Consider the following 17,764-nt stretch of genomic DNA (forward strand, 5'->3'; position numbering starts at 1 on the left):
TGCTGAACAGGTGGATTTTGGGAAATGAATCGCAATGCAATTCTGTAGCACGATTTCTGAAACTGTTATTTCATTGGAAGTAATTGAGCGACATACTTGATAGGAAATCGCTTAGATAATATATACATCTGGTGGTGGAGTTTACCGTTTACTTTAAAACGTTTGCTTGTTTGTCAAGATAATTCAGTCCTTGCAAGAGCCAATGTCATACGACGACGGTGTCGGGAGATGATGTAGTTACTCCTGGATACTTTGAAGGACCATAGTACTTATTTAACTGATACGTCATAATCTTGTCAAGGTATTGTGACACGCTACTCAGTCATATTACACTGGCAGCGGGCTAATATTACCGCGAACCACATGGAGCTGAATCTTAATGGAAGGGTTTTTAAAAAATACCAATTTTAAGTGACTTCATATTGAATGTGGCAAAAGTATAAGAATTTTGCGTCGGCACATGGTGACACCCCATCCCCATCGACTTTGGGTGGTCCGGTGGTCAATGTTAACTATTTCTGTTTGTTGACAATCTTCAAATTCATACTCTAATAACAACAAAAGTGTAAATGTTAAAAAGATGTACATTTCACAGAAACAAAAAGTATTTTACAGCTGCATCACTAACGATACAGATTCGAATACAGAGTAAATAAAGTAGATATAAGCCTCGCTCAAAATGTTTTAATGAATTTTGAATTTTATTTTATTGCAGTTAAATGCTGTCCTTCCTGGGCATATATTGTAACGTAAAAGCCTCTTATTGTATGTATTGTATTGTATTTTGTATTTGGTTCCATATCTAAGCCTAAAACAAGATAAGGTTTGCCTTGACCTGAACTACCTAGATAAAACCTTCTAGGAAAATATTTCAATTAAATTTAAATTCTCTTTAATTGCGTTTAAATGGTTCCATACAATGATCTAAGAATATTTGAAAGAACTTATGTACTGACCCAACCAAATTTTACCTGGTCATCAGACCGTGAAAACCTGCTTTATTAAATTTTAAAATCCATAGCTTCCTTTATTCTTCTCAATCATATCTTCAACGTTTTAATGCAGAGAGTAAAAGGAATGGCAATGTCGTGAACAAACTACATCAATGCGCTAAATTCATTTTTATCCAACATACAAACAAATGTCAAGCTAAAACTTAGTTATAAAATTAAGCAATTTAAATCATGGCAATCGTTTATATGGCCACTGTATTAATTAAATAAAGCAATTTTAAGAATCACATTCTAAATCAATATAAACATTCAGAGTGATTTTTACTCTAGTCATGATTATTTTGTACCTATCATTTAATATTGTAAAAGTTTTAAATTTTCACGTTGTGACTTTTAAAAAATGAGAGTGCAAACTTGCGTATTTGCAATAGTTCTGGAAATTTTAAAGTTTATTTACTCCCCACAGCACAAAAAAATCCTCGTTTTAGTATTAACGCGAAGAACCCTTTAATGATACTTAAAACCAACAGTCTTGTTAACCAAAAAAAGGTTACAAAGGGGATTATCGTAGAGATATAGAAATACATATAATGAGAGAAGAAAACTTTACAAATAGTTAAAAAAAATAGTCTGTTAATCGCAAAGAATGTTTCAAAGGGAGATATTTGAAGAAATATATAGGTACACATTTAACGAGTTAAAAACTCTGTGCAAACACTTTCAAATGAACCATCCATGACACTCGAGAACGTATGGCATTAGGGCATCTTCTGAAGATATGTAGTCTTCATCTCTCTTCAAACCACACTTTAATGCCATTTTTTGGCCGGGAAATTAGCGTAGGTATAGGGTAGACTTCGTGATCCTCGTCCAGCACAACTTTGAACCTGCATCATGAAAAACACCACAGATTATGATTAGAGCATAATGCGTTTGATTGATTTGATTTAACGTCTTCGCAGCAGATAAGGTAACATAAAGATGAGTGTTAAGGATGACACCACCGTAACATAAAGGATTAGGTAAAAAAAACAAAGATAAGACAGCATGTACAAGGTTTTGTAATACGGGATGCAGATCAGTGTTAATATCTTAAATGTCCCCATGCACAAGACACACAAGAATAGCCTTGAGTAGATTATTACGTGATACGTTGAGTTACGCTGAATTATTGATCAAAATGTATTTCCCATTTTTTAAATTATGCTTTACAGTATCACAATTATATAACAAGCAAAAAATCGCATAAACGCAATAAGTCATTTTACCCTTCGTCTAAAGTGACTTCAAAAAGTAATATTTTTACAATATAAAAAGAATTATTACCATTATTATAGGACACTCAAATGTGTGTAAAACTTTAAATATAAGCCAAAACAGAACGTTATGAATAAAAACAGACCAACTTACCTCTTAAGTAATCTAGACAAAAATACTCTTTGTTCGTTCATAGAGAAGTTTTGTCCAATACAATTTCTGAAAGAAAAAGTATGCTTTATGTCTGCATCGCATGATACATTACACTACTTACTGATATATTATGCTAAATTGCTTACATATGCTAAATATTTTACAGCAAGAGCATTACTTTGATATCGACTCATTATAAAGGTAGAAGCAATTCAAATATATATGCATATTTGCAATACGGCCACAAGGTAGTGTGGAGATTTGATCGAATTATATATATGTCCAAACTTGTTTTTGCTCACTTGAACACTGTCCTAATTTGGTCGTGTATCTTGTTCATTGTTTCATTAGTTTCCTTGTAAATATTTGCTTTTTTTCACATTTTGCCCTAAAGCAATTGCCGATTAGTTTAAAAAAGTTTTATAGTCACTTGGATATGCCTTTTTTTCTCCTTACAAAATCATACGACAGGAAGCAGAAATATCTGTCGACAAATTATCAATTCAATACAACACTAGTGAACATATTTTTTCCCGATTCTTGACATTCTTTAACCTGATTTGATGATTCCTGTGAACACATAATATACCTCGGTCCGGCTGAGAATGGCAGAAAGGCGTACGGATGTCTGTTTTCTGTATTTTCAGGAAGGAATCTGTCAGGTCGAAATTCCTAGAAATAGTGAAACATGTGACATTTTTGATGGAAACCTTATTTAACGATTACTTTTTGAATTTATTAGTTGAATTGCCCTACACTTTATTTTACGGGTGAGTACACACACTATCAGTCCGCAAATAGAAAGAATAAAGTTATCATGTAACGTTATCCCATTATTTATGGCATCTTTTCTTTGTGTTGTGGATTTGGTTCATCTTGCCATATCGATTCAATAAATTTTACGGTCTAATTTTGACCTCGTGTTGTAATGCTGGGGTATTTTTATTTATTGCACATTCTAATTATGAAAGTCAGACCTGTATGTGAAGTGTACCAATAATTTTTTTATTAAAAGCTAAGTATTGTGAATGTTAAGGTAAACTGCGGGCAAAATAATTCAGAGATAAAGATTGTGTTACTATTCATACTGACGATGAAAATAATGTTAACACCATTGAAACGAGAAAAAAATATGGCATTTTTGTTTTTAATTATTATACCTTCCACAGCACAAAATAAATTTTTGAACATTTAAGCATGACAATCTCCACATCCCACCCCAGGAAAAGTGTTAACATAAAAATCGGTGGATACGTAATTTTAAAATTTACTGCTTTTTGCCTAAATTATGTGAAAATGTCGTCTTTACATTTCCAAATGTTTCTCATTCATGATTTTTATTTTGATACAAAACAAGAATGAAAAAAGGACACGAACGAAAGTATTAATGGTCTAAGAAGACATCACACACAAAAAAGCATTTAATACTTTTGCGGGACTGTGGTTTTCCTCCGGTTATATGTAGTTTAGCGTCTTATTTACAGCCAATCTAAGAACTCGTATTTAAGGTTTGTACTGAATGTTCTTTTACTTTTAGTATCTGTGATATAATTGTACTTACGGTTGGGTTTGGGAAGATATCCGGTCGATAGTGAATGGCCATCATATTGACTGAGATTAGTGATCCGACAGGAATAGTCACTCCTTCTATGTCTAGTGGCTTCGTAAGAAGTCGGGAAGTTGTCAGTCCCGGCGGATACATCCTTAAATTCTCCTTAAGGAACATTGTCATCTTTTGAAGTTTCCCAAGATCTTCCCTGCGTTAAAACAATAACTGTACATGAGAATGTTTATCACTAATGCTGAATGCACACACCTAGTACAACCGCAGCAATATAAAATAGCATATGCGTAGGTTATACCTGTAATAGTTGCAATTAAAGCGCAGACTAGAATCTTTAAAATTCAACTTCAGGTTAAGAGGGAATAATTATAGTCTTTATAGTCATTAGTCGTTAACGAAGACTTTTACTTCTGATTGTTTGTTTGTTTGTTGGTGCTTCATGGCCCCTCGAAGAATATAATTTGGAGCATAAAACGTCAAATCGAAACTCAAAAGACTTAACATACATCAAAACCAACTTTGAAATGTTCAACAGTGAATGTAACATCAACAACGAAACAATAATGTTGATGTTCACACTTAAAAAATAATGAATGTATGCATGGCTCTATCTAATTCGAATTTTCCTTTCCTACTCTTGGTGGAATAATGGCAACCTTTACTTATTGAAAGTTGAATATTCTTCAATATATTTGTATACTCCGTCAATTGTTGTTGTTTCTTTGTTTTAAAGGAATCAATACATGCGGTTTAAAATCTGAATATGGTTACTTCATTTCGTTTTGGCGTATTTTGCCGCCATACATATCGTTTATTTCAACGAATTTCAACATGAACCATTGGATGTTATTTTATGTATCCCCGAGCGATGTAATGTAAGTGTAACACGTCCAATGGCAGCTAGTGTGCAATTTTCAATAACCAAAGGAACATTGGGAAAAAGGTGGCGACTTTGTATACTCGTTTTCACAAATAGGGAGTCTAGAATACCATGTCTTATTTTATTTGTAATTTTTCAATAGCCTCCATTTACATCTTTCTATTCCTTTAATTTGTACCCTGGTTTGATCAATTTCAAGCTCGAATTTTGGCTTTGTTGACATTTCGTCAAATTTTCGGTGCCTGTAATTTTTTCAACACGGGTAATGTGTACATGACATACGTAGAAATGGGGAAAAATCACTGGAATAAATAGCAAATTGATTTATTGTAGACTGGGTGTATATTTATACCTAGGGTCACCCAGTACATGGGCTTTGCCACATGTATGTGAGCATGTTATGTCACACCTGAGTGAAAGAACGTATACCTGAGGTTGTGCATGCAGGTCGTTCTATATGAACGACGCATGCGCAACCACTTTGCCTCACACAGCACAAACCCTTACCCAGTCACTCCGAGCTGAACAGCAGATCATGCTAGATGAAGCAATAATCTGCCAAGGACTTACCACCCGGACGAGGCCCTGGTAAGACAGACTAACTATAAACTCTAGTATAATATATATAATATATATCCATTTATTAAGTTCATAATGAACAATTGATTACCATCTTTGTACATTATTACAGATTATCAATAGAAGTGACTATTGTGTAAATATATATTTTACAGGCTCTCTCTTCCGAGAGACATGAATGACTAATAAAACATTCTCGAACAACGGAGGACTTGTGTGTCTAAATTGAACACGCCGAAGGTCTTACATAATGTATGTGTACAAACTTAAAAGTACTTTAATTTAATTTATTTTAATTTATTTATTTTTGNTGAACTTAGTTCAAACCTAATTCTAGGTAAGAGGAACTTTTCATATCAGCAAATTAAGTTTTATTCAGATATATTTGAATGTGTATGACCATAATGGTATGATAATAAGCGTTATGCTGAGCGATAATTGTTTTTTATAACGTATGTATTACTAAATTGTGTATTGAATACTATGTGATATATATTCGTTGTAGAAACGGTACAGTAGTGTTGGTCTGTTTTCCCAGGGACTTGGCTGGGTGAAAATAGAGACAGCTCTGTTAATCATCACCATTTTTTCATCTGTATCCATTTGCATGCATCATTCACCAACCCTCATTCCCTTCACCAATATCAAGATAAGGTAAGTATTGCACTATGTTGTGAGCGAGGTTGTGTGTTTTCCCCTAATATATCATACATGTAGGAAAAGCTTTTGTATTGAGGAACTTGAACCTGGTACTGAAATTTATTATACATTTGTACAATTGAGGATAACTTGGTATGAGTAGAAATAAACTTTCTAAATTTGTAGAGAAACCTATAATAGCCCCGGAAGGTGATAAGTTAACCAGAAAACCAATTTTATTGTCTTCTAGTAAGGGATTTTCACTAAGAGCCCATCATGATTTAATCCAGCAGTTTGGCTATAGTGTAGAATTTTGTTGTAGAGCTGGAGGGACATTCGATTTTGGTTTAAATTATTTACATAGAAATTTGGATAAACTAATTAGTAGGTATAGATCAATCGTGTTGTATGTTTGGCTTGGTACATGCGATATAACTACCAAGAAGGGAAAATTCATTTATTTAACGCATTCTACTGATGACGAATGTTCAGCCTTTGTATGTAAAAAGCTTAACCTATTTGTTGAACATTGTAGTCATTACAGTCAAGTTAAGCTTGTATTCCTCGAAATCCCACCATATTCAATTAAATATTGGAATTTAGGCAAGGGATACTCACATTCGCAGGAAATTGCGCTTGATGAGCAATATAACATCCTATTTAGACGTGTTGAGATCCTGAACAGCCAAATTAGGGATATCAACACCAGGGTTAACCCAGTAGGGTGTGTTTACTCCTTAAATTTTAAGTCAGACCTACTTGTTTACAAAAGAGCGGGTAAAAACCCAACTATCATTTTTGGTTTGCTCAGGATGGTGTGCATCCAGTAGATATATTGGCTCGCTCTTGGATGAAGAGATTTGTATCAAAGATATTTTTTGATTGTAAATAGTCATATATTGCCAACTTTATCAGTTATTTACCTTTAGCCAGTATGTCGGATACTGAGGATACTGAGGTTAAGAGTAAGTTGGTTGATACCGACCAGCGGGAAGGCGGGGGTGCCCAAGGTGATAAGAATGATATAGAAATTAATCCTGATAGTAAGGATAACCTACAAGAAATAGATCTAAACCTAAAGCTAAGGTTAAATCCAAGTCAAAACCAAAAAAGAAGGCTGAGTGGCTGTGGGAAGATGCACAGCAGACCGCTTTCGATACTGTGAAAGAGTTACTGGTAAAGCCTCCTGTTCTGGCTTATGCTGATTTCTCTAAACCATTCATTGTTCATACTGACGCCAGTGGCCTAGGATTAGGTGCTGTGCTGTATCAGAAGCATGATGGTGAAGAGAGGGTAATCGCATATGCAAGCCGCGGCTTAAGACCCAATGAGCGGAACTATCCGGCTCATAAGTTAGAATTTTTAGCTCTTAAATGGGCTGTCACCGACAAATTTCACGATTACCTCTATGGTAATACGTTCCAAGTTGTCACTGACAATAATCCTCTAACTTATGTACTGGGTAAGGCCAAGCTAGATGCAACAAGTCATCGTTGGGTAGCTGCGTTGGCCTGTTACAATTTTACCTTACATTACCGGGCTGAGAAAAAAAACGCTGATGCGGACGGTCTCTCACGCATGTCTCAATCAGGTCCGAATGTTATTAAGGCTATATGCCATTCTGCTGTCACTGTAGCCCCATTCATTGATTGTATTGTGGGTGATGCTGTGCCTCATGTGGCCAGTGAGCGTGCAGTGTTATCTGATACACTAGGTGCGATTGACTGGCAGAAAGAACAAACGGATGACAGAGACATAGCAAGAGTTTCAGAGCTCTTGAGAACCGGTTTCCATCCCAGGGGGAAAACACTCAGAAATGAAACCCCATATGTCCAGAAACTCTTAAGAACTTGGAACAGATTGAGTTTACAGGATGGAGTTCTTTATAGAACCGCTTCTCTAGATGGTCGAGCTGTGAAACAGTTGGTGGTGCCAGAGCAATATCATTCCCTTGCCCTAAAGGGTGTGCATGATGATACAGGTCATCAGGGAAAGGAAAGAACACTCTGGTTAGCACGGCAACGTTTCTACTGGCCAGGCCTGGAGAAGGATGTAAACAAAAGGATTAAGGGTTGTGAGCGCTGTGTTCTACGTAAGACACCAATAAGACCTGTTGCCGAGTTAGTTCCCATCCAGACATCCAGACCCATGGAGTTAGTCTGCATAGACTTTCTGGGAGTGGACAAGTCAAAAGGGGGTTATGAGGATGTGTTGGTCATCACTGATCACTTTACGAGGTATGCACAGGCTGTGCCCTGTCGTAATCAGAAGGCACAGACTACAGCTAAGGCACTGTATGAGCATTATATTGTTCATTACAGCTTCCCTGAGCGGTTGCATAGTGATCAGGGTCGTAACTTTGAATCCAAAGTTATAACAGAGCTCTGCAAGCTAGCAGGAGTAAAGAAGACCCGAACCACTCCTTATCATCCTATGGGAAACGGTTCAGCTGAACGTTTCAATAGGACCCTCCTTGGCATGTTAGCAACTCTGGAGGATGAGGAAAAGGCTGACTGGAAGTCTTACTTAGCACCACTAGTCCAGGCATATAACGCCACCAAGAGTGGTGCCACCGGTTATTCACCCCACTATCTCATGTTCGGTTGGCACCCTCGGTTATCGGTTGATGCCTTCTTTGGTACTGATCCTGGTCAAGAAGGAGCAGAGGACAGCTCCTCCTACGTCAGCAAGTTGCGAAGTAGGATGGAGTTTGCTTATAAAGCAGCCCAGTCTGAGGCGTCCAAGCAAGCTGCCCAAAACAAAAACCGGTATGATCGGTCTGTACGTGAGTCGAGGCTTGAGGTCGGCGATAGAGTCCTAACAAGGAAGGTAGGCCTCAAAGGGAGACAGAAACTGGCCGATAGATGGGATCGGGAACCCTATTTGGTTTCAAGAATACCAAATAGTGATATTCCAGTGTACGAGATAAAGCGTGAATCTGGTAAGGCACCTCTAAGGACCCTACACAGAAACATGCTGCTCCCGTTTAACACAATCCCTGTGAAAGATCCCTCTAAGCTGCAAAACCGCAAGGGAAGCAGTATAAGGTCGGCTCCTCCTCCTCATAAAGCACCACGATCAGCATCTTCATCTTCTGGCACTGAAACAGAGTCGGAAGATGAGATGGTTATACCTCCAAGGCAACGAAGGCATCGCCAGCAGCAAAAGGAAAACCCACCAGTTACACAACGTGGGTTAGCACCGTCTGGTTCAGAGTCATTACCTATAACTTTTGATGAATCTGGTTTTGAGACAATACCAGTTATCAGTGATTACGAGTTCAATAGATCGCCCAGTATCGTGGACCTGTCTGTATCCGGTCCGGTTCAGGATTCTGAGCTGTGCTATAGTGATCACACTGGTATTGAACCCAGTATTCATGAGGTAAGCACCATTGACCCTATTACGCCACAGGTCAGACGCTCTAATCGGGAACGTAACCCTCCTGATCGATACGGGAGCTGGGTATTTCCTTTACAAGCTGTATGTGGCAGTGATATTCATAACGAAATATTCGTGTAACAGGTTGGTTTCTGTTTCCAACTAAAAATACTTGTCTTGTTTTTAATATTATAAACCTGTTTTATGTTAAATATGTACTTCCTGTGTCTAAACAGGAGACCGGTAGGGGTATCCCCAACCTCTCCATTGTTAGATTACCAGGAATTATGATTCGTATGTATTTTACTCATTGCCTATATTTTAAAATCCAGCAGTGTTCCCTTGTGGGTAATGACAGTTTTACAACTGCCAAAGAGTTATATCCCTTGGATTACCTGTTGATCATTACTACCACTTGTGTTTTATCATATTGTTATAGATACTAGTCTGATCCCGAGTACCGTATCAGTACTGTGAAAGTGTACTCTAATCTATAAGTTGGGATGCATATCATGTACTTGTAAAAGTGCTTTTGCAAATATTAATTATAATATTTCCCCAACTGGCTATTAACACCAAAACATGCAATAGAGGGGGTTTGGAACATAGGACGTCCACAATTATATTCATTCCTCTTGAGGTATACATAACCTATCATTTGTAAAAATGTTATTATATAAGTTATGTTCCCAGTTGTTCCTTAGTACATTTATCCCAAGCCCCCTCTCTCTGCTCTAATATATGTAAAATTGCAGCTAGATCGTCTTTGGGTATCTGAGGTGAACACATAATGTTGCATAGTTTATCCAAAACTTCAGTGTATTTTATGCTGGGATAGTGGTGTTATTTCAACTAGAATATTACAAATACATTTTATTTATTTAATTGTTTTGAGGTATACCTAGTATTGGAAATGCCTGGAGTCATTTCACTTGGCGGGGGAGTATGTAGACTGGGTGTATATTTATACCTAGGGTCACCCAGTACATGGGCTTTGCCACATGTATGTGAGCATGTTATGTCACACCTGAGTGAAAGAACGTATACCTGAGGTTGTGCATGCAGGTCGTTCTATATGAACGACGCATGCGCAACCACTTTGCCTCACACAGCACAAACCCTTACCCAGTCACTCCGAGCTGAACAGCAGATCATGCTAGATGAAGCAATAATCTGCCAAGGACTTACCACCCGGACGAGGCCCTGGTAAGACAGACTAACTATAAACTCTAGTATAATATATATAATATATATCCATTTATTAAGTTCATAATGAACAATTGATTACCATCTTTGTACATTATTACAGATTATCAATAGAAGTGACTATTGTGTAAATATATATTTTACAGGCTCTCTCTTCCGAGAGACATGAATGACTAATAAAACATTCTCGAACAACGGAGGACTTGTGTGTCTAAATCGAACGCGCCGAAGGTCTTATATTATTATTAAACAGTTTTGATAGTCTGTTAGCCATTGTTTGAATTCAGGTTGGACGGTTCTCTGTTTGGTTTGGTTTCATTTGTTTAACGTTCTAATAACAGTTAAGGTCATTATTTAAGGATGTGCCTCTATGCGTGTTGTGTAAGCATGCATGCGTGTATGTGAACGGGTCTCTGTTTAAGCATGCATGCGTGTATGTGAACGGGTCTCGGTCAACAGTCTTTTGAATGACTGTTTTTTTTTCTAGGCCACGTCGTATTGATATATAGTTTTTTTTTATTTTGGATTCAGGAGTTGCTATTGCCACAAGCCTGAAAGACTGGTATTCAAATACAGCTCGAGACGGGGCATGGTCAGCTGAACGTTTGTCAGTCCACATTGTATGGTGACAGAAATATTGGTATTGTTCTTTAGGGGTTGCTCTTACCACTCAATGTTCTTGCGGACTCCAGTGACTTCACACACCTCATGAAAAAGTTTGTCCTGCTCCTCTGGATACTTCCCAAGGTTGTATATAGCCCACGACAAAGCTGCCTTTGTAGTATCATGTCCTGACAAAAACATGGAACACAATGAAATAATGAATGTGTTATGCCAATATACAGAAACTGTGATTTCTTACACGTGATTATCATGAACGGTCTACACCTAAGCTTTCTTGAATCATTATAGTAGCATGATCGGTTAACCGATCAGTTAAAATGAACGCTTTCAGTTCCCTCAACCAAGAGTTTACTATTGTAGTTTCATGATTTGTTTGTATGGTCTTGTGACATAGCACGTTGCGAAAAGTTGAATGTTTATCAAAAAGATTTGATATATTACCTCCAAACATAAAGGTATCAACCTCGTCACGAATTTCCATGTCTGTCAGTCCAGCACCTTGTTCGTCCTTGGCTGTCATTAAGATATCCAGGAAATCCAGCTTCCGTTTCCTCTGGAGTATCGACGGGTCATCTGCCTATTTGTGTGGGAAAACATGTAGATACTGTTAGATGTACATTTTTTTTTTTAATTTTCTTCGGATGTTGTTAATACTTGTTGCCATAATGCCGTCGTTGTGCAAGACTTTTGCTATGTCAACGACTTTTAAACCTACAATTTTATTCACTTATAATAGCTTTTGTACTAAATGTAAATGTAATAAATTTTATTACTATCAACTACAATTTAAATCATATATGTAACCGTTTTAAGAGAAATGAACTATCACATTAAAAGAACTACTCCGGTTATGGTTTGTTCATATACTTCATGTTATAACGCATCATCACATTTGGAGAGTACGTACTAAAGCCTTCCTTCTCTTTTCAATGATTTCGTCAGCAAATCCATGTATGTAATTGACGTGTTTCAAGTAGTTCCTCCCATTGGCAGACCTCTTAAAAAGTTCCCAGGACAAAAAGTGCCATGGTATTCTGTAATAATTGTATGTCAAAGTTATCAGTTCATAGAGGGCTTCATAGTTAACTGATTGTTAGTTTGTTTTCCAACAGCAAGGGTCATATGAAAACAGGTACTTAGGGAGACACGGCCTGAAACAGAAAAACATCTCAAGTTATTTTGGTCTCCTCATTATCCTCACAGTAGAAGACAAAAAGAAAACACACTTTTGGCCTTAGTATTGAGCGCTCGCCCGAGTGGATTAGGCAAAAGGTTCTGTGCCAAGGCCGGAACATTCCAAAGTCCTAAAAAATGGTAGCTGTTATACCCTGCGTAGCGTTCATCATTTTGGATTTAATTTATTTGGTATACCCGTTGTCAGTATAATGTGACTTATCAGCATGAACATACATTGTTTCCGGCACACATTCACACATGCACGCATACAATGTGCACAACACACATGGAGGCACGTCCTTAAGTGACATTAGCTGATAAAAGGACGTTAAATCAAATAAATTAAAACCAAACTAACACGTTAATGTAACCCTGCAATGGAACATTCATTGTTGTTACCATTGACACCTGATCTTAGCAAATTTCTGAAGTTAAATTCCAAATAAAAAAGTGAGCTTAAACTAATATATGACTAAAACGTACAAATATATTAAAACGTTAATGCCAATGCCATTTGAAGTATGTGTAGCTTACCTGACTCTTTCAATGGTAAGTCTTGTAATCTCGTGGATGGCTTCAATATAAGGGTGATTCTCCCTAGAAATTATAAAAAAAGTTAAACGAAAGTTCTATAAATATTGTGGAATCGAAGTAACAGCGTACACATTGTTTTAAAATAAGCTTTAAGTATGTGACACTTAAAGAACTTCCAGAAAAATGTTTGTTGACTTTCAGTAACTATAATTGGCCTTGATTATCCAAAAGTCAAACATATATTGTAAACACTGGCTGTGAAGGGGAATGCAGACTTTTGCAAACGTAGCTACCATCACTGTTCAAAAAGGATGCGAAATGGAACAGAGAAATAAAAAAAAATGTAAATGTATTAATAGAATGCAGGTTTTGCGAGGTAAATAATTAAGCCCGTTTCCGGGTCAAAAACAAAGTCGCAAATATTTGAACAAACCCGAAATATATTTCACTTCAAAATATTCTATTTTCTTTCCCCAACAACAAGAGCAAGTTAACTTTAGATCATAAACCTCTATGGTATATTTATGGCAGGACGGTGTTAGCTGGAAAAGTCAAAGAAGCCTTTATTGGAGGTGAAAAGGTATAGGGTCATTTGCTCGAACTCTTTGGTTTTCTCCGGGTAATCCGGTTTCCTCAAAATTAGCCCGATCTAGGATTCCCGAGCCAAAAATAGTGATTGACGTAAGTTTTAATAACTTGTTTTCATAATTGTTGAAAATTACTAAATTGTATATGTTATAAACTACCCTGTTGGACCATTGTCTTTTATTGAATTGGCTGAATGACAACAAAATGTATTTCTCACTCAATTCCGAAATAGTGGATGATATAGTACATAGATTTCATAACTCGCGTGGTCGTTAATGTCTTGTATTATCTCTGACTAGGACAGTTCCTGTCTTTGTGTTTTTTTAGTAAATAGCAAAAGCTTGGGTCATATGAAGACGGCGAGAAAACCGTTAGCAAACAAAATATAACGATCCCACGGTTAGAAGAGAATTCATTTTTAAGTGTGTTTTTGGCAAAATACTTACTGTTCCTGAATATTCCCTTCATAGGACAAAGAGCAGCGCAGTATAACATCCAAAGTTGCTTTGTTTATATGGTCCGTAATTTCAATGCTGTTGGGACTTTCTGACATTTGCTTTGCAAATTTGTCCTGTGTGATGATGTTGGGAGAAAAAACAAGTGTTATCCGTATAATAATCTTCATTGACACACAGTACATATACGGTGCTACCAACCAGGGACCTGACAAATTCTATCATAAACCAAGAATTATCCCTGAAGTATTTTATGCATTGGGTTAACATAGGTTGACGAAAATAACAAGACATCTTTAACGATACGAATAACCTCGCACTTCAATTTTGTAAGAAATGCGAAGTATTTGACAGAAGCAACGCAAACTATTACAAGAACAGGTGTTACTTAACATGTGTGTGAAGTGTTGTGGCGATCGGAAGGGTAATAAAGTATGTAGGGCAATTCCCATCAAACTCTATTTATAGTAGCAGTGACCTATTTTTGACAGCAGCAGAGCGAAACACGTACTTGTACAAGAAATGCTGTTGTACAATTTTTTTATAACACGTTATATGTAGTTACTAGGTAAACTTATAATAATAATCATATTATTTTGAAGTATGAAAAAGAACATTCTTATTGTAAACATTGTAAACATTCCTTACCAACAAAGTGTCTGCAACGTCATTGTATATGTTAACATAAGGACGCAGAACATCAAAATGAAATGCAGGTGTCAGCAACTTCCGGTTCCGCTCCCACTTTTGGCCACTACTGACAACTAAGCCCTCACCTTTAACATAAGATATTTGAATTTTGCGTATCGCATCTGAAAATACGGTGTGAATGAAAGTTACTCTATTTCTTATTTATTGGTGTAAACAAATAACGCATGAAAGTGTTTACGAATACCTATTTTGAGAAGATCAATCAAAACAACTGTTGCAATATGATTATTAAGGAGAAATACAGCTAAGCCATACTTTCAATTTGTACATATTTGAAGCAGGAAAGGCATGCCTTATCTCGAAACTTCCACAAGACATGTTCCATCATATGCACTTTTGCCCCTCTAGAAATGTTCGTAATATAGCCCGACAGAAACGAACGATTATTTCAAAAAGTAAAATGTTTAGTGTTCAAAAACAAATGGGATAAATCAATTGTATATTTCCTGAAAACTCACCAATAAATGGCAGAAAAAGACTGTACGGTTGACCCCTGCCCTTTGGTTTTGGTTCCGACAACTTCAGAATGATTGCGGCGGTGTCCGGATGTATGGCCTGTAAATTAGGAATGAACGCAATCCAGTTCACTGACATCTTCATTGTGTCCTTCTCCATCATTGTTGCAAATGTGTCGCTTAGCGACGTTGTATCTGTAAACTGGAATATAAAGCATGAATGCCAGTTTCTGATAAATACACAGGGTGTTTTTTAAGGAAAGGTCTAATCAAATGTGTATACAAGTATAACTTTTGTATGGTAAAGAGATGAAGTAATGTACTTATACCCGTAGTGTGCGATATAGTGTTCGTAGTACTTGCATGTACATGCACATCTTCCTAATGTGTATGCAAATATTAGTGCTGCTTTACAATAGGTCTGCAAAACAGACTACATATTAACTACGAAAAATGTCCATCTGATATGGAAGTCCTTTTTTGGAAGCTTAGATTATTAAATAATTACTTATCATGTACATGTAAATTTGATTTGCAAGCTGAGTTATCAACACTTACGTATCTGAGGTGTCCCCAAAACCAGTGAGGCTTGTATGACGACTTAAATGGTTTGATAAGTTGACAGAAGGTGTAATACCTCCACAGGACTGGGACAACATTCCAAAGTCCGTACCCGACAACCAGGGCAAGAACGATTTCTATTAATCCTGCCATGGCCTGGATATGGACACAAAACAGTAATATTATAGATATATTAAATACATCGCTATGATTGTTTTAATATTGAGGGCGAACAAAGTTGAGCTTACATACACGAATATTAAAAAAATGCCTTAAAGGTCACCTAATGGAAATGAGGAATTATAAACGCTACATGGAAATTCAGTATTCGGATTAGGTGTTTTTTCTAAGGAAAAAGAAATACTCTAAAGAAATGCTATTAAAATGAAACGAATGCAACAATACATATTCATATAAGATCAATATTATCTAAAAGAAATGTTATTGAAATAAAAACAATTTAGTGTAGCAATATTTAGCTTGAGATTATTTAAACCAATGTTTTATTGGTATAGCTGTTAGGTTAAATACATATAAGGTGTCTACAGTTGATCTGTATTGTTGTTTTAATATCCGTCCTGGTATGAGGAAACTATATCAAAATATATTATGCTACGTGATAAACACTATGTTTATTTATTTCAAATGTGTAATAACATGTGTGTTAAAATAGGTCACTGGTCACATACAATGATAAAACGATAAAAGCTTGTCTGAACGTCGGTATAAATATGTCATTGTGGTTGGACGTGTATTTAAAAGGTTATTACTCGACAAAAGTACCTGGTAGCTATGAAAACTACAAATTCAGCAAATATAAATATGTATGATAAGATGTTAACTGCAGCTTAAATCGTCCACCTGTACACAAACAACAGTCATAAGTCTCCGCCATCTTACCTGTTTTTAACATATCTTTCCTCATATATATAGTATTAAAGTAAATAATGATAAACAGTGCGCGAGTGTAGGAAGTATATCAATACATACCTGTACTCGCTAGACTCCTAATCGTAGACTTGTGAATCATGCCCTATTATTCACATACCGCATCAAACGGGGTTCCCCATGGGTTAATCAGTAGTGTGTTTATAGACTGATTTAAACATATTTTATTGCAGAAATTTGCAAATGGATTAGGCATAAGTTATTCCAACTTATGAAGGCTTCTCCCAGATATATTTTATACAGTGTACATGGCAACATCAATAGATTTTACACAAATTGATAACGAAAAAAACGAGAGAGAGAGAGAGAGAGAGAGAGAGAGAGAGATTAGAACCTGCCACTGTCTTTAATAAACTTCTGTACTGATTTGAATACATGGATGTTTTCCCCAAGCGACAAATCTGAACTGCCATTTAATAGTAAGTCTAAGTTTATAATACCATATACAGATAATGTAAGTAATAACAATCGCCTTTCTCTTTCATATAGATTACACTCGAAAAAATAATGAAATGAATTTTCATGTTGACTTCAACACGTACAAGACGGACTTTCTATTATGTTTACCCTATACAGATCATATCTTAAAGAACTACAGGCATGTCTTAATCTTGTATGTAAAATATTAAGTTTTCTATTTCCGTATTCAAAGTAGACTGGCAGTATGTTCAAATTATTTCTATTAATTATGGATGACTTAAAACTATTAATTGTTGGTTTGTCACGTATAGTGTCACTCAAATCATTCCACAGTCGTGTAGTTGATGGGATGAAGGATGATTTTGTTAACGACAGTCTGTATAGAGGAGTGGTGTAGTTGTTTCTGTTTCTAAGTCTATATTGTGTTTGTTCCCCTACTTGTATAGGAAGTAAGTCATTAAGGTACGATGGAGTTAGATTATTGTGCATTTTGTAGAATAATATTAATTTCTTGCGTTCCCTTCTTATTGATAAAGGTTCTAAATTGGTTTCTAAATATAGTGTTTCTATTCTGGCAAATGATGGTAAACCTGTTATGACCCTAGCTGCTTCCAACTGTACCTTTTCTAGATGGTTAGCATCTGCAAGTGAGCAGCCATCCCAAACTTCACTGGCATACT

At 36.3% G+C, this 17,764-nt stretch overlaps 1 protein-coding gene across 3 annotated transcripts; it reads right to left on the reverse strand.

The window, feature by feature from the left end:
• Positions 1–81: 81 nt before the first annotated feature.
• Positions 82–16,634, reverse strand: LOC110451280 (cytochrome P450 4F6-like). 3 transcript variants are annotated; one of them, XM_021499200.1, is made up of 13 exons: positions 16,617–16,634; positions 15,714–15,872; positions 15,159–15,357; positions 14,638–14,765; positions 13,981–14,105; positions 12,947–13,009; positions 12,144–12,270; positions 11,678–11,813; positions 11,280–11,403; positions 3,925–4,120; positions 2,953–3,035; positions 2,364–2,429; positions 82–1,840 (listed from the first exon to the last, which is right to left on the reverse strand). In XM_021499200.1, exons 2-13 carry the CDS (start codon positions 15,867–15,869, stop codon positions 1,741–1,743), a joined length of 1,503 nt encoding a protein of 500 aa, XP_021354875.1. In that variant the 5' UTR covers positions 15,870–15,872; positions 16,617–16,634; the 3' UTR covers positions 82–1,740. The 3 variants fall into 3 exon arrangements, with proteins under 3 accessions (XP_021354875.1, XP_021354877.1, XP_021354874.1); XM_021499202.1 differs by lacking the exon at positions 16,617–16,634 and having other exon boundaries at positions 15,159–15,255; positions 15,714–16,111; XM_021499199.1 differs by lacking the exon at positions 16,617–16,634 and having other exon boundaries at positions 15,714–16,111.
• Between the last annotated feature and the right edge of the window lie 1,130 nt (positions 16,635–17,764).

The sequence above is a fragment of the Mizuhopecten yessoensis genome, unplaced genomic scaffold (genome assembly GCF_002113885.1).
Source record: "Mizuhopecten yessoensis strain PY_sf001 unplaced genomic scaffold, ASM211388v2 scaffold5913, whole genome shotgun sequence".
NCBI classification, from domain to species: domain Eukaryota; kingdom Metazoa; phylum Mollusca; class Bivalvia; order Pectinida; family Pectinidae; genus Mizuhopecten; species Mizuhopecten yessoensis.